The 22,092-nt window shown below is 45.3% G+C and overlaps 5 protein-coding genes and 1 pseudogene across 6 annotated transcripts; 3 read left to right on the top strand and 3 right to left on the bottom strand.

Annotated features, from left to right (window-relative positions):
• Positions 1 to 230: 230 nt before the first annotated feature.
• On the top strand, positions 231 to 1,882 carry LOC127780320 (BTB/POZ domain-containing protein At5g66560-like). Its single transcript, XM_052307224.1, has 3 exons — positions 231 to 236; positions 457 to 779; positions 961 to 1,882. Exons 1-3 carry the CDS (start codon positions 231 to 233, stop codon positions 1,880 to 1,882), a joined length of 1,251 nt encoding a protein of 416 aa, XP_052163184.1.
• Positions 1,883 to 4,000: 2,118 nt separating this feature from the next.
• Positions 4,001 to 5,276, top strand: LOC127779806 (peroxidase 2-like). Its single transcript, XM_052306707.1, has one exon. It carries the CDS (start codon positions 4,056 to 4,058, stop codon positions 5,088 to 5,090), a length of 1,035 nt encoding a protein of 344 aa, XP_052162667.1. The 5' UTR covers positions 4,001 to 4,055; the 3' UTR covers positions 5,091 to 5,276.
• Positions 5,277 to 5,725: 449 nt separating this feature from the next.
• Positions 5,726 to 6,557, bottom strand: LOC127780742 (peroxidase 2-like; annotated as a pseudogene).
• Positions 6,558 to 7,148: 591 nt separating this feature from the next.
• On the bottom strand, positions 7,149 to 10,498 carry LOC127780000 (uncharacterized). Its single transcript, XM_052306943.1, has 5 exons — positions 10,255 to 10,498; positions 8,688 to 9,002; positions 8,421 to 8,525; positions 8,296 to 8,343; positions 7,149 to 7,647 (listed from the first exon to the last, which is right to left on the bottom strand). Exons 2-5 carry the CDS (start codon positions 8,952 to 8,954, stop codon positions 7,408 to 7,410), a joined length of 660 nt encoding a protein of 219 aa, XP_052162903.1. The 5' UTR covers positions 8,955 to 9,002; positions 10,255 to 10,498; the 3' UTR covers positions 7,149 to 7,407.
• Positions 10,499 to 16,722: 6,224 nt separating this feature from the next.
• LOC127779432 (eukaryotic translation initiation factor 6-2) lies at positions 16,723 to 19,481 on the top strand. The gene is made up of 8 exons (XM_052306206.1): positions 16,723 to 16,821; positions 16,939 to 17,002; positions 17,530 to 17,626; positions 17,721 to 17,806; positions 17,894 to 17,938; positions 18,609 to 18,739; positions 18,837 to 18,947; positions 19,036 to 19,481. The coding sequence occupies exons 2-8, from the start codon at positions 16,993 to 16,995 to the stop codon at positions 19,291 to 19,293; spliced, it is 738 nt and encodes a 245-aa protein (XP_052162166.1). The 5' UTR covers positions 16,723 to 16,821; positions 16,939 to 16,992; the 3' UTR covers positions 19,294 to 19,481.
• Positions 19,482 to 19,585: 104 nt separating this feature from the next.
• LOC127779431 (thymidylate kinase) lies at positions 19,586 to 21,931 on the bottom strand. Of its 2 annotated transcripts, none has more exons than XM_052306204.1 (7): positions 21,843 to 21,931; positions 21,635 to 21,730; positions 21,211 to 21,537; positions 20,943 to 21,054; positions 20,792 to 20,851; positions 20,191 to 20,295; positions 19,586 to 19,938 (listed from the first exon to the last, which is right to left on the bottom strand). In XM_052306204.1, the coding sequence occupies exons 2-7, from the start codon at positions 21,679 to 21,681 to the stop codon at positions 19,828 to 19,830; spliced, it is 762 nt and encodes a 253-aa protein (XP_052162164.1). In that variant the 5' UTR covers positions 21,682 to 21,730; positions 21,843 to 21,931; the 3' UTR covers positions 19,586 to 19,827. The 2 variants fall into 2 exon arrangements, with proteins under 2 accessions (XP_052162164.1, XP_052162163.1); XM_052306203.1 differs by having other exon boundaries at positions 19,587 to 19,938; positions 21,635 to 21,749.
• Positions 21,932 to 22,092: the final 161 nt, after the last annotated feature.

Here is a 22,092-nt window from a genome sequence, read left to right on the forward strand (position 1 = left end):
TTTGGCCCATTTCAGAAAAAAAAAAAGGGGTTTAATTTCAGATAGGAAAAAGTACACCGAAGGTCCCACAGCTTGTCATCGAGTTACAAAATCGTCCCCCAACCACAAAACCAGATATCGGCCGTCTCTTGATTAATCAAAACCGATCACAATAGGTCATTAGTGGTTTTGACCCGGTTTTAGTCTACGTGGCGGCTGAGTCAGCGTAGGCCCCACATGTCAGCCACGTCATGAGTGTATCTCTTTCCCCCTCCTCTGCCTTCCTCCTCCACTCTCTCTCTCTCACTCCTCTCGGGGCAGGCCGGCCGGCGGTGAGGAGGAGGTCGCCGGGGCGAGGAGCTCCGACGGCCGGCCGGCGATGCGGCAGCGGCGCGGCGGCGCAGCTGCTATGGCCGCTACCTCTCCGCCTCCAACGAACCCTTCCTGCTCGGGATAACGGGCCGCAAGGTGCTGCAGGCGCAGCCCCCCGGCGGCCGCGCCACCGACTCGTCGCTGGAGTGGGAGCCCGTCAAGGACGACGCTCTCGTCTACGTCCGCGTCGAGCTCACTGCCTGGAACGTCGAGCCGCTGCGGTGCGCGGCGGAGTACCTGGAGATGACGGAGGAGCACGCCGAGGACAACCTGACCGCGCGCGTGGAGGCCTACCTGGAGCAGGCAGTGCTCCGGCACCCCTGCGAGGCCACCAAGGCGCTCAAGTCCCGCGAGGAGCTGCTGCCGCACGCCGAGGAGCTCGGCATTGTCAGTCGCTGCGTGGAGGCCATCAGCATATTTACAAGCGGGTGATGAAAGTCGACAAATACGAAGCAACACAGACACAGAGAGACAGAGGCCTCTGCAAGTCTGAAGCTATACACAAACTGATAAATTCGTACGCATAAAAACACATCCTTACTGGCAAACGCTGTTGGTTTCTGAAGCACGAGAACGACAGGAGAAACGGAAGAGAGGATGACTGCCATTTCTCGGTACCACTGCCGTAAGAGTGAATTTAAATGAAGAACAAAACATGGATCACTTAACAAGTCCCTTTGCCACCACCGCGCGCTCGTCGGCCGCGTCGCGCTCCTGGTTCGACGACCTCGCCGTCCTCGGGCAGGACATGTACAGAAGGGTAATGGCTGCCATGGCGGCGCGCGCCGATGTGAGGACGGAGGCTAGGGAGAGTTGTCTCGTGTCGTACGCCAAGGGCACCATCACCGGCCTATCGAGGTCGATGCGGCGGCGGCTTGCGTCGGCGCCGGCGTCGTCAGAGGTGGAGCAGAGGGACCTCCTGGAGGCGGTGGTCACCAGCGTCCCCACCGACAAGTGCTCGGGGCGCGTCGTCACCGCCAAGTTCCTGTTCGCGCAGCTGTGGACGGCGCACATCCTGCTCGCGTTGGACGCGGCGCTCGGGCGGAAGGCCGCGACGCAGCTGGAGCACGCCACGCTGGAGGACGTGCTCATCCCGAGCTACTCCGGCGGCATGAAGACGCTCTACGACGTGGACTGCGTCGAGCGTGTGGTCAGGCACGTACTCGCCGAGGAAGAGCACGGCGAGGCAGGGGAGTCGACCTCAGCCGCTGCAATCACCGAGGAGAAGCGGGGGGAGGGCGCGAGCGATGGTGGCGAGCCTGCTGGCGCTGTGGAGTGCCGGCGTGGAGGGGGTGGTGGAGCGGGAGGGTCCCCAGTGATACGACTGGGAGGCCTACGACGAGCTCGTTCGCATGGTGGAGCGCGCCGGCCTCCGCCTCCAGATGCCGGCGTTCTCATGGTGGTGGGACAACGCAGCCGTCGCCTCCCTCACCTTCTCCCGCATCGCCGCCGCCGCATCGCCGGCCGGCCGTCGGAGCTCCTCGCCCCGACGACCTCCTCCCAACCGCCTGCCGCCTGCCGGCCAGCCTAGCCCCAGACAGGCAGAGAGAGAGTGGAGGGGGAAGGGAGAGGAGAGGGAAAGAGAGACACTCACGACGTGGCAGCCTGACACGTGGGGCCCACGTGGGTCTCACGCTGATTCAGCAGCCACCTAGACCAAAACCGGGGTCAAAACCACCGAAGTATCTATTGTAACCGGTTTTAATTAGTTAAGGGACACCGATATCTGGTTTTGCGGTTGGGGAACGATTTTGTAACTCGAGGACAAGTTGAGGGACCTTAGGTGTACCTTTTCCTTTCAGATATTTCTAGGCTTATGAGTTCTTTCTTGGGCAACAGGCCCAAATGTATTGGGCTTGCTGATGGGTTTATGGCCCATTCCTCTAGGCTAGAGTTTTTTTTTATTTTTACATTTTTATTAAAAGAATTAAAAAGTAATTTTTGGTTTCAAAAATTTACAAATCTATACATTCCACATCCTCCTTTTTTTTAAAAAAAAATACCCTCCAAAAGATGTTAAGGGGCCTAAATATAAAATTTCCAATATAGCTTGTTAACTCTATGATTTTGTAATTTAAAATATACACCATATAAAGTCGGATGAAATCAAACTTTATATCAAAATCGTAGAGCTCAAGGAGATATACAACTTTGTAGTTAACAATATCGTTTAGATGTCCAAATATTCGTTACAAAATTCAAAACAAATTTTAACAAAATCTCAAATCTACATTTCAAACGACATCGGATGGAGATCAACTTGGCAATCTGTATCATTATCATCGTATTACTGAGAGCAAGAACAGTAGTGTCAAAGAACTCTGTTCCGGTAAGCTAAGAACTAAACATGACTTGCACAGTTGCACTTGGCAAAAATGTGGTTTAGGACATGTCAAACATGTGTTTTTTTTGGTAATATACATGGACTAATTAAAATGAACTTCCACTCATTAGTTTGTTTGCAAGCAACAAGATTGTCTGGTAGGGAGTTTTCTGCACGACAACACAACCCAATGGAAACGTTGGTTAGAGTTGTGGATGGTATGCAGTTTCTTGGCCTCTTGGGCATTGGAAAGTAAATTTTATTGTACCAAATCTCTGTATAAATAATGAGAAACTCTGAATATTAAACATTTCATTCATATGGTTACTGAATCGACACCGCCACACCGGCTTCATCAAGCGGTTGAGATTATTAGCTGTTGCCAAGGGGATGATCAGTTTCAGTTTCAGTTAAGTCGGTGCGGTACAAACAGCTAAGCACGTATAATGATTGAAATGTATCTTAGCCCAATTCATCTGGAGTAGATACTTTAGAGGATGCATGTTCTTGACTTCTTGGTGAGGAAACCTCATTTCGGCTGAAGAAAACCTAGTTGGCACTTGGCATTGTCAGAGCTGACTTTTGTTCTTCTCTTCTGCATTTTGCCTGGAGTTCATGGCTAATCAGCAATGACACGGTTTGTAATCACAAGTTAATGTCTTCCCCAGTCGCTGTTGTTCACAAGGTGAGAGACCTTTCCTGAAACCAGCAGAGGGAGCTTTGCCGCTGTCTGAAGCAAAAATGTTAAGCAAGAAATTTAATACTGTTCAATTTGATTAAACTCACCGCTCTGCATAAATCACGGAGTACATGCATTATATTAGGCAATCACCATTTTGTAAACAAATCATGCATCCTGCCGGTGGCCATGTTGAATGACGCGTTGCTCTCCCTACTCTACGGATGTGATTATTGCCAGCGAATCTCCAACTCTGAAACTCTCAAGTTCAGTTTATCAGAGGGTTCGCCCACTGAAACTCTGAATTTCCGGAGACACACATGCAGACTTATCCAAGCAACATTCGCTACAAACACCTCAAATTGAACTCCCATATATAATTTCATCAGTCCAATAATATGTTAACGCGTTGTTAATTAAACCCCGGACAGATTGCATAATCACTGCAAAAGCAAAAGTCGCAAGTCAACCTCTGAATTATTGGCTCCCATGTTACCGTTCATGCTGGCTTAGCTTAAGCTAATCCTACATTACCACGCATCCAACCAACGAACTAACCATTCAAAATCTTCTAACCACCGTACGTTCTCCTCGCACTATAAATACTCAAGCTTCCCAAGCAACTGCAGCAAAAAAGCACACACAACTTCAGTTCAGTACTCGTAGCTGCTTCTGCATTTTTGCTCGATCGATTCATCAGCCATGGCGACTAAGCTGCTTGCTGCTGTGATCACTGTGCTAGCTTTGCTGGGCCATGTCATGGGCCAAGGAGGGTACGGCCCAAGCCCAAGCCCAAGCCCGAGCCCGAGTGCGAGCGGCGGCGGGCTCGCCGTCGGCTACTACGACAGCGTCTGCCCCAACGCCGAGGAGATCGTGAGGGGCGTCGTGAGGAACGCGGTGGCGCAGGACGCCGGCGTCGGAGCGGGGCTCATCCGCTTGCTCTTCCACGACTGCTTCGTCCAGGGGTGTGATGGCTCCGTCCTCCTCGACGCGACGGCGGCGAACACGCAGCCGGAGAAGCTGGCGCCGCCGAACCTGTCGCTGCGGGGATTCGAGGTGATCGACGAGGCCAAGGCGGCGCTGGAGGCGGCGTGCCCGGGCGACGTCTCCTGCGCCGACGTCGTCGCCTTCGCCGCGCGCGACGCCACCGTGCTCCTCAGCGGCAGCGGGGTCGACTTCGCCATGCCCGCGGGGCGGCTCGACGGGCGCGTGTCGCTCGCCAGCGAGGCGCTCGGCTTCCTCCCGCCGCCGACCTCCAACCTCAGCGCCCTCACCGCCAGCTTCGCCGCCAAGGGGCTCGGCGTCGGCGACCTCGTCGTGCTCTCCGGCGCGCACTCCGTCGGCAGGTCACACTGCTCCTCCTTCTCCGACCGCCTCAACTCGTCGTCGTCGTCGGGCTCCGACATCAACCCGGCCCTCGCCGCCTCCCTGACGCAGCAGTGCAGCGCGAACGCGAGCAGCGGCGGCGGCGGCGACCCCACGGTGTTGCAGGACGCCGTGACGCCCGACGTGCTCGACAGGCAGTACTACACCAACGTGCTCAACGGCAGCGCGCTGTTCACGTCGGACGCGGCGCTGCTGACGTCGCTGGAGACGAAGGTGGCGGTGCTGGCGAACGCGATCATCCCGGGGCTGTGGGAGGGGAAGTTCAGGGCGGCGATGGTGAGGATGGCCGCCGTCGAGGTCAAGTCCGGCGCCGGCGGCGAGATCAGGAAGAACTGCAGGGTCGTCAACTAATTAATACAATTGCATATATCAAGCCATATGTTTAATACATGACTGAAAAAAAAAACCATTCAATTACGAACTTAAATTGAGCTGAATTTATACATTGGTACATGATTTAATTTATTGATTTATACCAGAAGACTGTATTGTTACTCATATTTGTTGTTACTGCTAAAATGTTACAGTAATCCGACATATTGTAGTATAACATTGTAATCTATTCTGTTGTTATACTCTTTTTTTTATAAAAAAATTAGTACATAACAATTTGGATATGACATGCAAGAGATGAGTACATGTGCACCGGAGTTGTAAATTGACTTTCCCAAATGTTGCATGCAAATAGAATACCAAAGAGGATTTGGTACATTTTCATCCGAGATGACAGTAAACGCCAGCAAATGAAACCAAATTTGACAAAATTAATCAACAAATAAACACATCTCCCCTGCAAGAACAGAACCAAAGCAAGCCACCAACCCAACAGTAGATCACTCGCTTCACTCTCAAATTGTTCTTCAGATCGTGGCACAAATTGTTCTTCAGATCGTCGCAATCGAAATAAAAAATGAAAGATGGATTGGAACGAGACCAAACGTCAGATCATCCATGGCGGCCACTAGCTTAGCTCAATCAGTAGCTCGCTAGTTGACGACCCTGCAGTTCTTCCTGATCTCGCCGCGGTGGGCGGCCTTGAGCTCGATGCTCGCCATCCTCACCATCGCCCTCGCGAACTTCTTCTCCCACGACGCCGGGAGCCGCGCGTTGGCGCGCACCATCCTCGCCGTCGCCGGGGACGACAGCAGCGCGGCGTCCGACGCGAACAGAACGCGGCGCGCGAGCACGTTCTTGTAGATCGAACTGGTTGTCGAGCGCGCAAGGGGTGACCACGTCCTGCGCCACCGTCGGGTCGTCGCCGGCGGCGGGGCTCGCCGTCGCCGGGCACCGCCTCCGCAGGAGGTTCGCCAGCGCCACGGCCATGTCGGACGGCGGCGAGGCCGAGGCAAGGCGGCCCGGCGCGAAGGAGGAGCAGTGGGAGCGGCCGATGAAGTGTGCGCGCCGGAGAGCACGACCACGTCGGCGGCGGCGAGGCCCTTGGCGGCGGGCCGAGCTTCTCCGGCCGCGGGTTCGCCGGCGTCGGGTCGAGCAGCACGGACGCGTCGCACCCCTGCACGCCACGGGGCGCACGCTAATCAATTAGCCGGCGAGCACGCACCTCGCCGTGCGTCGCCATTGGTGGATCGATGTGCTTAATCACCTCGACGAAGCAGTCGTGGAAGAGCATGCGGATGAGGCCGGCGCCGGCGCCGGCGTTCTTGACGACGGCCTTCTTCACCTCGGCCCTGACGAGGGCCTCCGCCTTGGGGCACGAACGCCGGTAGTGGCGCCGACCTCGAGGCCATGGCACGCCGCCGCGGTGGCTAGGAGGAGCAAGGCGCATGCGGCCACTGTAGCGGCAAGCTTAGCTCCGGCCATGGCGATCTATCCCTAGCTAGCTACTGAAGTGCTGCTTATCTGGCACCTTGCGAACATCCAACAACGGCATGAATTCTTTCATCGCTGCTAGCAGCCTAGCAGGTTTACCAGCCATGTAATCAGGCCCCAGGAACATCTGGGACTGCGACTGAAACTGGCCCATATGGCCCAAATCACAAGGCCACCGACGGCCTACCTAGATTCTGATTGCAATCACCATTCACTTTAGATTTGCAGCACTGCAGTTTTCGGCATGCAGCTTGCCAAGTTGCAGGCAGGGAGCGTCGAACGCTGTAAAATGTTCTGGAGATTCTGAATTTCTGTTATCTGATGAACTCTGAACTTCGACTCAAGGAGGCACAGGGCATCGCTTCTTTCTCTGACCAAAGGCAAGTGATTTGATTTCTTTTAGAAATTCAGTTAACATCACGACTCAAACAAAACGGGTGAAAGCTGGAGCGAAAATGCAAAATGGAGTTCCTGTTTCTATCAAAGCAAGAGGGAAGAAAGGATGACAGATATATCTGAACTCTGACGAGGACGGGTGTTGTTTTGTTTACTGGCAAATCACCAACGCATTGGCATCAGAAATGCAAAAGCAACATCAACAACCGTACTGGATGCAATGCATCCATTTCGACGATCTGTCGATTTTTATTGAAAACCAAGTTTGTTTTCAGGCATGTTTAGAACATGTGATGTAGTGGAATACAAGTGGCATCTGACCAAGAACACACTCTAAGCAGCCAATTTCCCCATAAATACACCCTTTGGAGCAAGACCAATATCATCGATGACAATACAGTTTTATTCAGCCTGCTTCCAATCTTGAATTGTTATTTCTTTTTCCCTAGTTCAAGACAGCAAGAGCTTCAAGAAGGGAAGCAACAAAATGCATCTGGACCTCCTCATCGATCGTCAAGAACAGGGGCACATGTACAAACAGAGATTTGATGCCGTGTTGCTCTGCGAACCGAAGAGAATGATAATACACATAGTTGCATACAAACCGACCAGCATCGTCTGATGGCATTACATCGTAGCCTGTCTTCCGGAGTGACTTGGTCAACTCATTTACCGGAAGCGTAGTCTGGTTGTTCATGAAAAGTTCAGATAAATGTGATTAGTCTCAAGATCAACAGTACTCTCAATCCAAAACTTGAAATATCTGATGATTGACATTTTATTCATTCAATAATGCGCATATGAACTATCTTTGTTTGTTATCATACAGGCAACATATTCAAACCACATAAATCCATTATGGTAGGTTTTAAACATTCCATTATGATAAGTTTTAAACACAAAATATGGGTATTCTGAACATGCGGGGAAAAGAATAGGGGGCATTTGTGATATTATTTTGTAGAGAAGATCGTGCTGTAATCAGGCAATCACAGATTACCATTGTCCTTTTGAATATATTCCTAACTGATTTGTTCGTATTGAAAGAAATAGGAAGAAAAGAGATGTTCAATAGTACTTCTGAAAATCAAGCTCGCGTAGGTAACGTAACAGTGAAGAAAGTGATCGCAGCAGACCTATGGTGTTCTATTTGGCAGTTTGGACTTCTTTTTTTCATTCAATGGGAAGGTGTCTTGTGGGGTCATGGCCATTAGAATTATGTGGGGGGAAAGGACTAGTGAACTATGAAAAGATAATATGTAACTCTGCTGTTCGTAGCTGTACTTTCAACAAACATCCATTAATTTCCAGACAAACTTTTTTTAACTTGTACCTCTCTTGTCCGTGAGATGGCTCCATCCGATAGTACAATAGGAACCCTCTGCACGGAACAATCAAACCGGTAAACACAATGTCAAGATATATAGACAAAGATAAGTAATTGGACAAAATCACAACCTGAGGTTTCCACCCTAGCTCATCTGGACAACGGAAGGTGGCTTCGTTAACAGCCTGATTCTCAAGAGCAAACCTTGTTGCACCACTATTAACTCCAAAATGGATCTGAACAAGTTTCAAATGATAATTAATTCGACTATTCGAGTGGCATTGAAGGCAAATAGAAACTTCCTTATTCTTTTTCTGATAGGACAGCATTGCAATACGCAAGGTGCTGACTGCATTACATCATTATGTAATATGGAATCAAGGAAGGTGGATACCAACCCAAATTACTTGCCCCTGAGCCGATGACCCATTCTCTCTTTCTGCAATGGCAGATTCCAAAACCTTATATAATGTGCCAAGTGCCCCCTGCCCTGCAGTTTCAAGCACTGTGCAGCTTCCAAGTACAAGGTTTTTCGGCAATCCTTTCTTTTCTACGAATGATTTAAGATTGCCCACAATTTTCTCAGTTGGGTTCTCAGCAACCCCATGGAACTTCTTAAATCCGGTAACATGGACAGTAACAACTGAAGGTCCTTCTGAACCCATTTACCCTTATGAGTTATGAGAGAGAACAGAAAACCCTATCCCAAAAATCTGAACAGAACAAAGATCAATAAATGGATAAGTATTAGCAAGGCATAAACTACACCAGACAAAAAGCAGGATGTCACGACCATCACTGCATCATTATGAACTTGCTAAAATCCTAAGCATCAGGCAAGAAGAAATTATAGCGGGCAGTTTCATATGCCTCAATGAGGCTCCTGAGCATACAACATGCAGGTTGCAGGGAGGTTAACAGCAGGGCACACAAAAGGCTGTAACACTGTAAAAGTAAAAAATGTATGACCCCTAAGTAAATGTGAACAAGAACCAGATGATTTTTTTTTATCTGCACAAGGACGACATTAAGAACCACAATCTCCAGAACTGATGAAGCAATCATTGTTCTTCCTTTCAACCAAAAAAAAAGAAAGCAATCATTGTCCTAAAGATTTTATTAAGAAGTGAACAACTCAAGAAATAATATAATCTCACAGAAGGCGAGAACAAGTAGGACAGGTAACCTAATGCTTTGGTTCAACCGAAGACAACCTTATCCAAATTCAACACTAAACAGTACAAGGTTGAAGGCTACATCACATATGTGATTTTTGTCTCTGCAAAACCAAGCCTGACCAGTGACCACAAGAACAAGAGCACAAAAATTGTTCTAAACAGCGAAGCTCCTACCCAGAAGAAACTAACAAGCAGGTACTTGTAGACTTGTGGTGGGTACTTGCCATCTAACTTTGCCACAACCAACTGAAACTCAAACTCACAAAGAACATAAATTCACTAAATAACCATCACCTATCCTATACGAATCGACTGGAACTTCCTGAAATCGATCTGCACCTATAGAAAATGCACGCAAAGAATCCTTTCTTGAAGGATGTTATGCTCTTAATAGTCAACTCCACGTCTCTACCGAAAACTTAACAGCGCAGAGGACCGCACAAATCCTCAAACCCCAATTCTCCAATCAAACACCAGGCAAGGCATGAACACACACCAACTGCAGCAAAATCAACGAGGAAATTCACTCAACCCAAGAACCAATCCAGCCAAAGCGACCACCTTTGAGGCCGATCACCTCAGAATCGCACCCCCAAACCCCACCAAAAATCCACTGTAAGTCAGCAAGCAAAGAAACCACAGCCTACACGAGCATCCAACAACAAAAAAAAGAAGAAGAAGAAGGGAACGAATTGTGCACGGGCAAACACCACCACCCAGGTCCCCAACCATCAGCGCCCCCACCAAACCACACCATCCAAAGGCTCAAAGCACAAAAAGCTCTCACCTTGGGGATAACGCAGCAGCAGCGGCGGCGACGAAGAAGGAATCTCGTAGCAATTTTTCTTCTCTTTCTTTTTTTTTTTCTTCTTCTCAGTCACCGCAAGAAGAGAAGAAGAAGATTCGGGGGGATGGAAACGGGGGAGTGGACGATGGGATTGCAGCGAGGGGAAGGCGGAGGGAGGCAAAGGCGACGCCTTTTAAAGCGCATCGCGCACCACCACCCAGTCGATGAGGAGTAGAACAGTCGAACTGCAGAAAAGCAATCGAGAGAGGAGGAGAGCGAGACGGAGGAGAGGTCTCTCGTCTCGTCGGGGCTGTGGCTGACAGGTGGGCCCCACCGCGATGCCGACGCCGCTTCGTGGACTCGGTGCAGCCGCAAGATAGCTGCACACAACATACTACTGCATTGATTGACCGTGATACACATGGTTGCATGAAAAAAAAACACGAAATTACGGATACTTTAGTTAAATTATAAAAAAAATATATAAATTTAAGGTGATGTTTTATAAAACTATAGATTTAGCACTAGATTTATCATAGAACATATTTAAGGTGAAGTATCGTAAAACTACATATTCAGTAATAAAAATTATTACAAACTACTATAGGTTTTGGAGTTTAAATCGTTAGCACTAGTGTTATGTTTGTGGGTCATAAACATCTAAGTTTGTGATTAGATTGACACTAATACAATAGTTACCTGCTCAGTTTTCTTTCAGATGGAGAACGAGCACTGTTAGTTTTTTTTTCTTTCAAATAACTGATGGGGCAGTTTGTTTTTGGATATTATTCATCGTACAGAAAAAAAATGTAATTATTGGCTTTTTTCTACTTGGTTTATTATTAAATGCACTTAAACATTTTTATATATTTGCAAAAAAAAAAGATGAATGGTGGAACATGTATCAAAATTCAATGACGCTGCCGTGTATTAAAAACTGGACGAAGTAATTTTATAGGGATTTAGACTGTATAATGGATATACTGCTCATGTACATGTACATGTACAATGGATATACTCATGTACAGTAGCAGGCTAAATTATTTCCAGAAAAATCTGCATGTATATTGTATCATATCATATTCCGTTTTGCAGGTTGCAGATATAATAATTTAGCAAAATGCTGACGCCAAAGTTTGGCAAGTAGGAGCAGAGATAAGGCCACCAGATTCAGGCTGCAGCATTTGGAATTCATCCAAAAGGTTTGGTTCAGAAAACAGAACAGAACAGAATTGCTTCAGAAAAGAAAAAGGAAGAAGAAATCATGACAAAACCAGCGTACGAGCTTGACAGACTGAGCCCACGGCTCTCTGTTCTTGCAATCTCCAATGATTTGCAGCAGCTGCGCGTGTACTCTGCTTATGATCTTATGGTTGATGCAGAGGCCACAGATCGATCTCATATGTTTCTTATTAGTTCTCATGAGCAAGGTCGTTAAAATCACGATTCTAAATCGAAAGTTCTAAGTAGGATGACAATTATATAATTATAAAAATAAAAACCGTAAATTCTTCGTACAAAGAATTGTAGAATCACACACTTAAAAAATATGAATATTAGGAAGAACCTAATATCGAATAATTAGAAGGGGTAATGCTTCGAATCCAGATTGTCTAGCCTACCATTTTGTAGAGCTAATCGGAAGACCTCTGTGTTAGATTAATGGGCTAGGCCCAATTAAATCCTAATAAATTCCATTGGCCCACATTAAGTGCTATGGGTAATAATACCATCTTGGAAATCTAAGTGAAGAGGTCTCAACTTAAATACGGAGCTAGTGGAGAGTTTCTGTTGACCGGTTGAGATGGCGCGCGGACAACCAGGCGGGGCGAGGCGAGATAGACAGCTGCTGCGCTCTCTTGTTTTGTAACGGACGGTAATAAACACGGAGAATTGATTTCGTATCAGGTAATAAACACGGAGAATTGATTTCGTATCAGGTAATAAACACGGAGAATTGATTTCGTATCAAGGTTCTGTTCACCTGCGCGCACAGGTGTACGGGACGAGCATGTGCCTCCGGAACTCCGTCCGCTTGAGAACTTGCAAGGGTAGGCGGGCGCGCACAGGTGTACGGGACGAGCATGTGCCTCCGGAACTCCGTCCGCTTGAGAACTTGCAAGGGTAGGCGGGCGCGCACAGGTGTACGGGACGAGCATGTGCCTCCGGAACTCCGTCCGCTTGAGAACTTGCAAGGGTAGGCGGACGATCAAGTTTTTGGGTAGCGCTTCAAGCGTGACTGCTCTTGTTCTTCGTGGCTACTGCTGTTGCATCGGCGCCTTCACCAAGATGTCAACGGAGATTGGAGACAAGAAGATGAACGACATCAACGGAGGCAATACTGCCTCAAAATCCAGCGGTGGGACGTTCTCGGGGTATAGTTTTATTTTCCCGATTCTATTAGATGTTTCTTTGTTAATACTCTTCACAATGGCAGCATTGCGTTACTATGTAAATGTTGATGCTTATTTCATATTAAGCATACTCAAGTTATATACATCTAGCACTGTCATTAGATCTACTCATATTGCAAATGTCATGTTTATTGTCTTAATATTTTGGATTAAAATATGCCGAATTATGACCAAATTTCCAACAGACGTTTCTCAGAATCACACACTTCAATTAAGATCGTACAATTGTACCATAATTTTGAAATTTTGACAGATCCATTGCCAATTTCTGATGATAACTACTCGGAGGCAAGCTTGATCTGAATCTTGTGTTCTTCAATCAGGCATTGCCAACCACCACCAAACATGTCCTGCTTCTTTTACTCTTTTGAACCAGAAGTAGTGAGCTATTACGAAGAACCAACCAACCTACAATAGAAAAGTGGATTAAAATAGTGTCCGTATAAAAGAAACATCATTAACAAATAACAACCATAAAATGGTACACGCATCTTTGCTGTTGCTCAGTTGGATTTTCCTGAATGATTCAATCGTCTTGCAGATAAGAATAGCCTTGTAGCCATCCAAGTTGGTCTCTTCTGACGTAGATGTGAGCAAAAAAAAAAAAAAAAAAAGAGCTGTGGAAAAAAAGGCAAAGCCCCCGGGATCATCAAGTTCTCAATGGATTCTCCCACTGTAAAGTGTAAAGGCATTAAAAGGAGAGATATACAGCACAGATAGAAATGCTCTTTTGCATCATGCGAAATCACTTGGTTGTAACTTAAAGTTCAAACTAGGGAATTCGCTAAAAATATAACTGACTTCAAAATGAGAAACATAACTCTAGGTGCTAAAAACAATTATTAGCACCTGAAGAACTGGGAAGAGAAGCAGAGAAACGTTCGTACACTGAGAGCAAAGTCGAACAAATTACAAATGCATCAAGAAACAATATGATACACAACTTGTTCTCCTGCTTATAATCTCCCTTTACCCTTTATTCTCTCTTTTTTTTTGGGTACTCCTAACTTTCTTGTGCTCTTATACAAACAAGTACCTGCTAATAATACTGTATTATATATAAGGACCATAATGTTTTCTAAGCAGCTTAACATAGTAATGATTATTTCTTACAGTTATGCCGTAGTTGCTTTTGCAAAGATTGTGATGGCATAGTACTAACTTCCAGTGAAATAATGCATATGTCTTGTACTCTTGTTAGAGATTGATGGAAGAAGAAAGCTCAAGAAAGGTTGTGAATATGTGCGTGTTTTTGCAATCTATCACTGTGGACCTTTAGTAGTCTTAGCCCTACTAAAGCGAGAACTGACGATTTATTTGTAGCACAACAATCACTTCTGTAAGATTCTGTATTTTGATTAAAAATAAAGCTGCTCCATGAAATGTAGTACTAGTGATCACAAAATGGTAGATTCTTTTTGTGCTTAGTTAGTTCAATCCATGTGACACGTTTTTACTACTAATTTCAACACTAATCAAAGATGATTTTGCTGAAGCTTCTTTATTTTGTAAGAACATTAGTATGCACTGTAATAAAAGGCTAAGGTGCTATATTCTTCCATTAGATCACCAGCTTTACTCCCTTCTGGAATTGTTTATCAGGCTAGATTCACCGTCACTTGGTTGAACCATTTATCTAAACTCTATGAGCAGAAATGGAAATAATTACAGTTCATTAAACACTAGTAATTCTTGGAATACAGACTCAGGTATACTGAATGCTTATGGTTTTTGACTGGTCAATGTTTAATCCCTACCAGTGGGTGTCATCAGTCATGAATTGATTGAACACTCCAAGAAATTCACTGCAGGAGTGCACAAAATCATTTTAGTTGTACCTTATAATACCAACCATTCATCTTGCTTCATATGTTCAACCACTGGTGGTTTATGTCCTTCCAATACTATGAATGGGTTGGCAATAAATCACATACCAGGCAAAGTATCGGCAGCTAAAAGCCTAGAATAATTCACCAGATGGAATAAATTAATAAGTAAACACCATGCAACCCGCTAAATAATCCATAAACGTCCTTCTAAGGTCAGAGAAATGCCCAGGGGTATTTCGGCTAGCTTCACAAGGTGGTGGGCTAGCCGATCTGAGTTCAAACCCTTATCCTTTCTATTTATTTGATAGTAGTTCCTTCCTTAATATTCACTTTTTTTAGGTCACACCACTGACATTAGTGACTAATCACATATATTATATGTGCAAAAGGCTGGAAAAGAGGTAGGTAAAAGTGCCAAATCGTATACCGGATTGCAATTGATAATTGATAGGGACGCAAGCATCTGTTTTATTCTTTGCACATGAAGCAAGCAAAAAGAATCTAATATATTGACATGCAATTTTTTTACGCGTTCGGGAAAAAAGAAGCAGGCAAGAAAAATCATGCATAAATTGGATTTCCGTCTTCTAGAATCTGGAATGAAAACTATGCACACTAGTAATATTTAAAAGAGCTATCATATAATTAATGGGCTCATCATCGCTTTCACCTGGAATATAGCTGCGTTGGAGCCACATCCTTCTTGGAAACCCAGGAGGAATTTAAACAGGAGGCAGAGAACAATTGCAGCCTTTATTTTTTTTTTTTTGCCTATCAGATGCCTTTGTTTTGGTGTTCTTATCTTATCCTGGCAATGGCATACGGCATGATGCACATTTCATCCATCCAACCGTGATAGCGAAATCTGGCAACAATGTCTGTCTTTTTTTTTTTACTCTGCAAATAAACAGGCTTGTCATCAAGATTGAATCCGAAAGGACTAATTCAGCTCATGCTTCTCAGTTCTGATCAGTTGATCTTTCCAACAGAGATAGCTTCTCGTGTTTGTCGAAAGTTCAGTTTCAGGTTCAGAGATCCATCCTCAATTACTGAAAACCACACATATATTTTTCCCAAGAAAGTGTGCAAAATTCAGAAGATAAGTTTGATGAATGATTCCGTAGACTACTAGCAACTTGCAAGATTAACCGAGACAGACAAGTTAGAGAGTCAATCATTTTTAAGATAATGAAAATGGATTACATCTTCAGCTTCTGTCACAAGACACACAACCATAAGTTTGCTAAAAAAAAAGAGAGTCAGTCCATAATATGATTATGACACCACAAAATTGGAATTAACATTATCAGGGACCAACTAGTGATCAAGCTACTGAATGAATAATAATCGGAATGCAAAACCACACAGAAATTTCCGATAAACTAATCCACTAGAATCACAACTCCTTTTTGCTCAGATTAATTTTAGACGAACCTAATCTAGCTGGTCCCTTTCATATCCGAAAAGAAAAAGAAGGAAATCTGGGCACCTTGTGATGATGCCCAACCGCCCATTTCTCCCTACACACTCATTCCGTCCTCCATCTGTTTCACCAAATCATGGCATTAAAAATACTCCTAATCTCGAATCCTCCGTTAGGTTGGAAAGACCCACGAACAGATCGATCGGTGTTTTCTTTCTCCTTCGAGCTTAAATTCTCACGGAATCAAGCACTGAGAAGACGCTGCAAGCGAGAAAATCTCTACAGATGTAGCGGGTGATTTCGTTCTAGAAGGTTCTAGAACTAGTTTATTTAAGTAAATTTCATAATCCCCACGTATTATGGGTCCAAAATTGCATAAAACCACGAAAAATTTGACACGTGACACGTAACATCGGATATTATAGTCCTAAAGTTTCACAAAACCGTACCGTTAACCATTTTGACATATGCCATAGTAGATAGTACATGATTATGTGCCACATTGCCAAAATCCTTATAATTTTGTGTAACTTGGATCATAACAGATGTGGTTTTATAAAATTTACTTTTTTTTCCCCTCGTCGATGCATCGCGTGGTGGCAAAATGGGCCGCACGGCATGGCCTGGCCATCCATCCGCAGTGGATCTGGGCCTCCAAAGTGCGATCTAATGGTCACGAGAGGCCCACGATAGGTCACAATCCAATTCGGCCCATTCACTGTATCTTTTCAAGTGGGCCCACGAGCCCACCCGCGGCCGCGTCCGTCTCCGCTCAAGCGGTGGCGGCTCATATACCGCCGCGAGAGAGAGACCATTCCCCCCGTCTCGGCCTCGGAAGTCGCGCGCACCCCCAAACCCTAGCCGCGCCTCCACCTCCCGATTCGCCGCCGGTTCGTTCCAGGTAATTGGCAGCGGCGTGGAACCGAATAGTGGATGCGTCTATGCTACCCGATTACTCCGTAATCTCTCTCCTTTTTTTTTGGTGGGGGGTAAATCATCTTCGGTGTTTGATCTGCAGGTGTGTGTTGATTAGTAGAAGAGAAGCGGCGGCTGCGACGAGGCGGAATCGACCATGGCGACCCGTAAGTTTCAGCATGTTTGAGGTTTTGCGGCGCGTGGTTTTTGTGATTAGGTAGCTCTATATTCATTTCGGTTAGTTACTTCGATGAGATATTTTGTAGCGTTGGGGATTGGCAACGACGGATTGGGCGATTAGTACTGTTGGGTGATTAGTCTTGTGGCCAGATGCCTAGATGAGTAGTTTTGTGACTGAAGCAGCATCACAGAATGGATTTCGGGGCTAGTCAAGTGGGTTTAATGTTTGTTGAGATTTTTCTGAATGATCAGTGTTTAGAATGTAATGTTTTTGAGGACAAAAGTGGTAGCTTGTTACGGTAGCTTTTAGTAAAAGATCTTTTTCTTAGCATCTCATTTGTTGTTCTATGCTGAAATTTCTACACTTAATCATGTGATGTAGCGCACCTCTAATTTGGTTGGTTAGGTTTCATTGCTCATACTGGGTTCTGAACTGGTGGGTGATGTTTGATTCAAATGCCTTTTACACATCTTCCGTATCTAATCTGCTTTTTCTTGAATACACGATCTGTAGGTATTCAGTTTGAGAACAATTGTGAAGTTGGTGTTTTCTCCAAGTTGACAAATGCCTATTGTCTTGTTGCAATTGGAGGATCAGAGAACTTCTACAGGTGCATATTTTGTCAGTTTAAGATGTTGGGAAATTATTTGTGGAAGCGTGGGAATGCCTAACTCATAACTGCTGCATTATTTGTTATTTTGCAGTGCCTTTGAGTCTGAGCTCGCAGATGTTATTCCTGTTGTCAAGACCTCCATAGGTGGTACTAGAATAATTGGTCGTCTCTGTGTCGGTTAGTACTTGAGCTTGGATATACTAAGTGGATTAATGCACTTGCCTTCTTGTTTTTCGTTTACCAATTTGAATCTTTGATGTCCAGGAAACAAGAATGGACTTCTCTTGCCTCACACTACCACCGATCAAGGTACTCTATTTTTGTATCTTTTTTCCTATAAATCTTTGCTGCCATGCCTACATCGTTTCTGCTAGCTCTGTGCTATTGATGTCATCCACATGTTGGCTATATGTGTCAATAAATTAGTAACTTTTCACATGGATATAGTTTTTCAGTGTATGTTCTTTAGCCACACTCCGTTTTTATGGACTTATAGGAAAACAGAAAATCTTTTCTAAGCTAAATAATGTGTACATGTACTGAAAGAAAATTTTATCTACCTGATGATTATAGGTACTATAATTATCATTGAAATTACTCTATAATTATTATCAGAGTTACAGTTACTTGGGTATTGCACAGAGGGCAAAGTTGTTAAGGCAATTATGGACTTACACTGTCTGCCGCATTATTATTTTTCTTTTGTACGAGCACAGGCACATGGCTTGATAGTGTTGTAGTATATTTGGAACTTGTTTTCATGTAATATCCAAGGCCTTCTGGATATTGTGACTATCTGCTAGACAGATACAATCAATCATGCCAGTTGGATATACATTCCATGCTTGTGTTGTCGAATTGATTTTCCTTAGCAGCTTGATTGGTTTGTGATGCTGTGTTATGATATTTTGTCATGGACAAAAGTTTCACCATGAATTTGTAGTAATTCTATGTTCCCTGTGTGTTTGAATTGTTCTAGAGCTTCAGCATCTGAGGAACTGCTTGCCTGATCAAGTGGTTGTCCAGCGTATTGATGAAAGGCTATCTGCGCTTGGCAATTGTGTAGCTTGCAATGACCATGTCGCGCTTACACACCCTGACCTCGACAAGGTAAGCCTATCTTCGTATATCTCTCTAGTGATGTTTCTTGACTTAATGCTTTTCCCTATTGTCTCGAACTAAATATGCCTGCTGCTCAATTCTCCAGGCCACTGAGGAACTTATTGCAGATGTGCTTGGGGTTGAGGTGTTCCGGCAGACAATTGCAGGAAACATCCTTGTGGGAAGCTACTGTGCGATTACAAACAGGGGTGGCCTAGTATGTTTTTTCTACTTCATTTCTGTTCCATTCGATCTGTGTTTGTTACAAATGTTCTTTTTCTTATTGTACAACAATTGCGAAACAGGTCCATCCTCATACATCCATTGAAGATCTTGATGAGCTGTCCACGCTCCTGCAAGTCCCTCTTGTTGCTGGAACCGTGAACCGAGGCAGCGAGGTCATTGCTGCGGGCATGACAGTGAATGACTGGACTGCTTTCTGTGGCTCAGACACTACGGCTACTGAGCTATCGGTCATTGAGAGCGTCTTCAAGCTGAGAGAAGGGCAGCCTGCCGCGATTGTTGATGACATGAGGAAGTCTTTGATCGACAGTTATGTGTAAAAGACCAAAGTTAGTGAATGTGTGGTTGTGGGAGTATTAACTGTGCTAAAATCGACACAAACTGTACTCGTGTAATCAGTAGCAGAAACATACCGTCCTGGTGGTGAATTTCTGTCTTCTGAATTACAGACTTATCTTTTACCTTTGTCTCCTTGAAGCCTACAATATATTTTGCAGCTTAAGATTTATTGATTGAGCAACACAGCAAGAATTTTGGCTAATATGCGACATTTACGTTCCTGCAAGGTGTTCTTCAGGTTCAAAACGACTTTTCTCATTAGTTACTGCAAAACCATTTTATGAACTCAAATTTGGCAAACAGAGTGTATGAGAAGCTTACAAGAACAGCAGAACCTCACATAATTCACATTACGAAAAGGCTATCAGAACATCAGCGAACAAGTTCTCGCAAAACATCACTCTATAGAAGTGCACATAGAATACAGAAATCAGCAAGCTCTCCTTAAAGCATAACTCTAGCAGGCCATCGATAATGATGTGGCATTGGCACCAAGGGATGGTGCTATCGATACACTACCAGGCCAGACTGGCAAGTTGCTTGCTTTGGCATTCCAGAATGCAACTCATGGCTAGTTCCTTCAGCTGTTCTTCCACAACTTCCATGGGAAGGGAGCCATCAACAACCTACGTGACACAACCAATGCAACAAGTTAATCAGATTTATTTATTACTAATTGGTTGACTATAGAACTAATTATTATGACCATACTTTAACGAAACAACCAAATTCTTGAGATACTATTGCATTCTACTGGTTTCTACACAATCTTACAAGTCATGGTATAGATCATGAATACAGAAAAATGAAAATGAATGACAGGCAGATCACTGCATTTGCACATCCAACTTAAATTAAGTACTATGCTGGTTGATTACCTTCCATGTTGAATCACGAAGTGAATGGTAATGCTCACCAACTTTCTTTTGGAATTCAATTTTTTCATATCTCTCACCCCCATAGCCTCCTCTTTCAGCTGCTTTCTGAAATGGCAAATACATATTTATGTCATGCAACATCACATCATAAGGGCTTGTTTGATTAATCCCCATGAGAAAGGGAGTGGAGGGGATTAATTCCACACCTCAATAGCTGTGGAATTATTACCTCCAAATCCCGTTCAATCCCTTTGGGTGAGCGATAACAAGGCAAGTGGGGTTAGCAAAGAATCTGCGGAACAGTTTTCATGTTTTCCACAACCGACAACATGATGAAGAATTGAGGTTGACTTGATTTTTTAGAGTTTCAATGCATACTAGACAGACACGAACCTTAGGGGTAAAAGTAAAACTCGATGGCCAATGGGTTCTCTATTTATATGCTTATGTGATTAGATTAGGTACCTAATGGGGCTATCATCACTACAATATGCAAATGAGTCAAAGGCATGAAACTGAGGAAATCCTGCCTTTCAATACTAACAAAAGGAATCTATATTCTAGAACATAGCCATAGGAAGAATGAGAACAAATAGCATACCTCTGGTTGTACATCCAAATATACTACAAGATCTGGGGCTATAAGTCCATTTTCAGGAGCCTACAAAAGGAAAAAGGAGGGATTACTGCTATAAACAATTTATGGCTAGAAAAGAAAAATTCATAATATGGCCACATGGTACCCTACTCACCTTGCACCACTCAATGTCAAGTCCCTTGGCAGCTGAAAATGCCACTCCAGAATAAGAATAACGATCAACAATGAGAGTAGTTCCACCAAGTAGCTTTCTTTCCATCAAAGCTCTGAAAATGGCAGACCAAACCAACACCTCCACAGTTACAACTTAGAACCACAAAGACCTTGCATCACTGCACATAGTGTATCACTGAAGAAAATTTTCCACCTATAACATAAGCTGTTCGACATATCGTTTATCTTACAAGTTGAAAAGAACAAACCTTTTCTCCCAGCGATTCGCACTGAAGAGCAAATGGATTGTCCTATCGTCAAGTTCCGACTCGTTCGCAAGGTACGCGGATATCATCTGCCCAACACTAGTACCTCTATCAGGAAACCGCCACCCTTCGGCCTGGCAACCTTTACCTTGCAGAAAGGACAGCAGCCGAGCACACTGCGAAGATTTCCCACTCCTATCCAGCCCTTCCAGGACTATGAGGGCACCACGGCCACCCTGAGAGCTCCCACTCTCCATTCTCACGCTCCGGAACACGCCGCGCCACTGCGGAAGCAAGCCGAGACCACACCCAGCCGCTGCTTTGACACCACTGCAAAGCAGAAGATTACACGCACAGTAAGCCCAAACAGAGACCAACCACACTTGCATCATCTAGCCTACCAAAAACTTCGGGGGAATCGTCTCACCTGCTCCAAGAAATTGCTTTCCCGGCGAGGCAAGCTAATGCAGTCATGCACAACCTGGTTATCCTACTTACTCTCCTCCCCCCCAAACCTAATACCCTGGAAAAGCAAGAGATAGCTGCAGTGGAAGCGCAATGGCAGCACACCCAACCAAACCATTCAGTGTGAATCAGGGGGTGGTCACTACTCGCTATAACTTTCGGAAGATTACCTTGCCGGATAAGGAGGCGGAGGCGGAGAGATCGCCGGCGGCGAGGTGGTCGGGGGATCGCCGCGGCGTCGAGGGTTTTGACGATTGGAGTGGGGGGCGGCGCGAGCTCTCTCCTCCTCTTATGGGCCCGGCCCACCTGCCAGCCTCATCAGAATTCGGCCCGGCCCGGCCCGGCCCACGATTTCGCCTCCGAGGGCTTAAGCCGACCAAAGCCATCGTCGTCTAGGGTTTAACCGAGCTGCTGCTGCTG

Source organism: Oryza glaberrima, chromosome 7 (assembly GCF_000147395.1).
Source record: "Oryza glaberrima chromosome 7, OglaRS2, whole genome shotgun sequence".
Lineage (NCBI taxonomy): Eukaryota > Viridiplantae > Streptophyta > Magnoliopsida > Poales > Poaceae > Oryza > Oryza glaberrima.

What these genes read in the sequence shown, in the direction of transcription:
- LOC127779432 (XM_052306206.1), top strand. An exon ending in GGATCAGAGAACTTCTACAG is followed by an intron (nt 17,627 to 17,720) that starts GTGCATATTTTG and finishes GTTATTTTGCAG; the next exon opens with TGCCTTTGAGTCTGAGCTCG. An exon ending in CACACCCTGACCTCGACAAG is followed by an intron (nt 18,740 to 18,836) that starts GTAAGCCTATCT and finishes TCAATTCTCCAG; the next exon opens with GCCACTGAGGAACTTATTGC.
- LOC127780000 (XM_052306943.1), bottom strand. Translation starts at nt 8,954, where the DNA reads ATGGGTTCAGAAGGACCTTCAGTTGTTACTGTCCATGTTACCGGATTT. An exon ending in AGCTAGGGTGGAAACCTCAG is followed by an intron (nt 8,344 to 8,420) that starts GTTGTGATTTTG and finishes TGTTCCGTGCAG; the next exon opens with AGGGTTCCTATTGTACTATC. An exon ending in CCATCTCACGGACAAGAGAG is followed by an intron (nt 7,648 to 8,295) that starts GTACAAGTTAAA and finishes ATGAACAACCAG; the next exon opens with ACTACGCTTCCGGTAAATGA.
- LOC127780320 (XM_052307224.1), top strand. An exon ending in ATCAGCATATTTACAAGCGG is followed by an intron (nt 780 to 960) that starts GTGATGAAAGTC and finishes ATGACTGCCATT; the next exon opens with TCTCGGTACCACTGCCGTAA.
- LOC127779431 (XM_052306204.1), bottom strand. Translation starts at nt 21,681, where the DNA reads ATGACTGCATTAGCTTGCCTCGCCGGGAAAGCAATTTCTTGGAGCAG. An exon ending in GCGAATCGCTGGGAGAAAAG is followed by an intron (nt 21,055 to 21,210) that starts GTTTGTTCTTTT and finishes TGCCATTTTCAG; the next exon opens with AGCTTTGATGGAAAGAAAGC. An exon ending in ATTTGGATGTACAACCAGAG is followed by an intron (nt 20,296 to 20,791) that starts GTATGCTATTTG and finishes TTGCCATTTCAG; the next exon opens with AAAGCAGCTGAAAGAGGAGG.
- LOC127779806 (XM_052306707.1), top strand. Translation starts at nt 4,056, where the DNA reads ATGGCGACTAAGCTGCTTGCTGCTGTGATCACTGTGCTAGCTTTGCTG.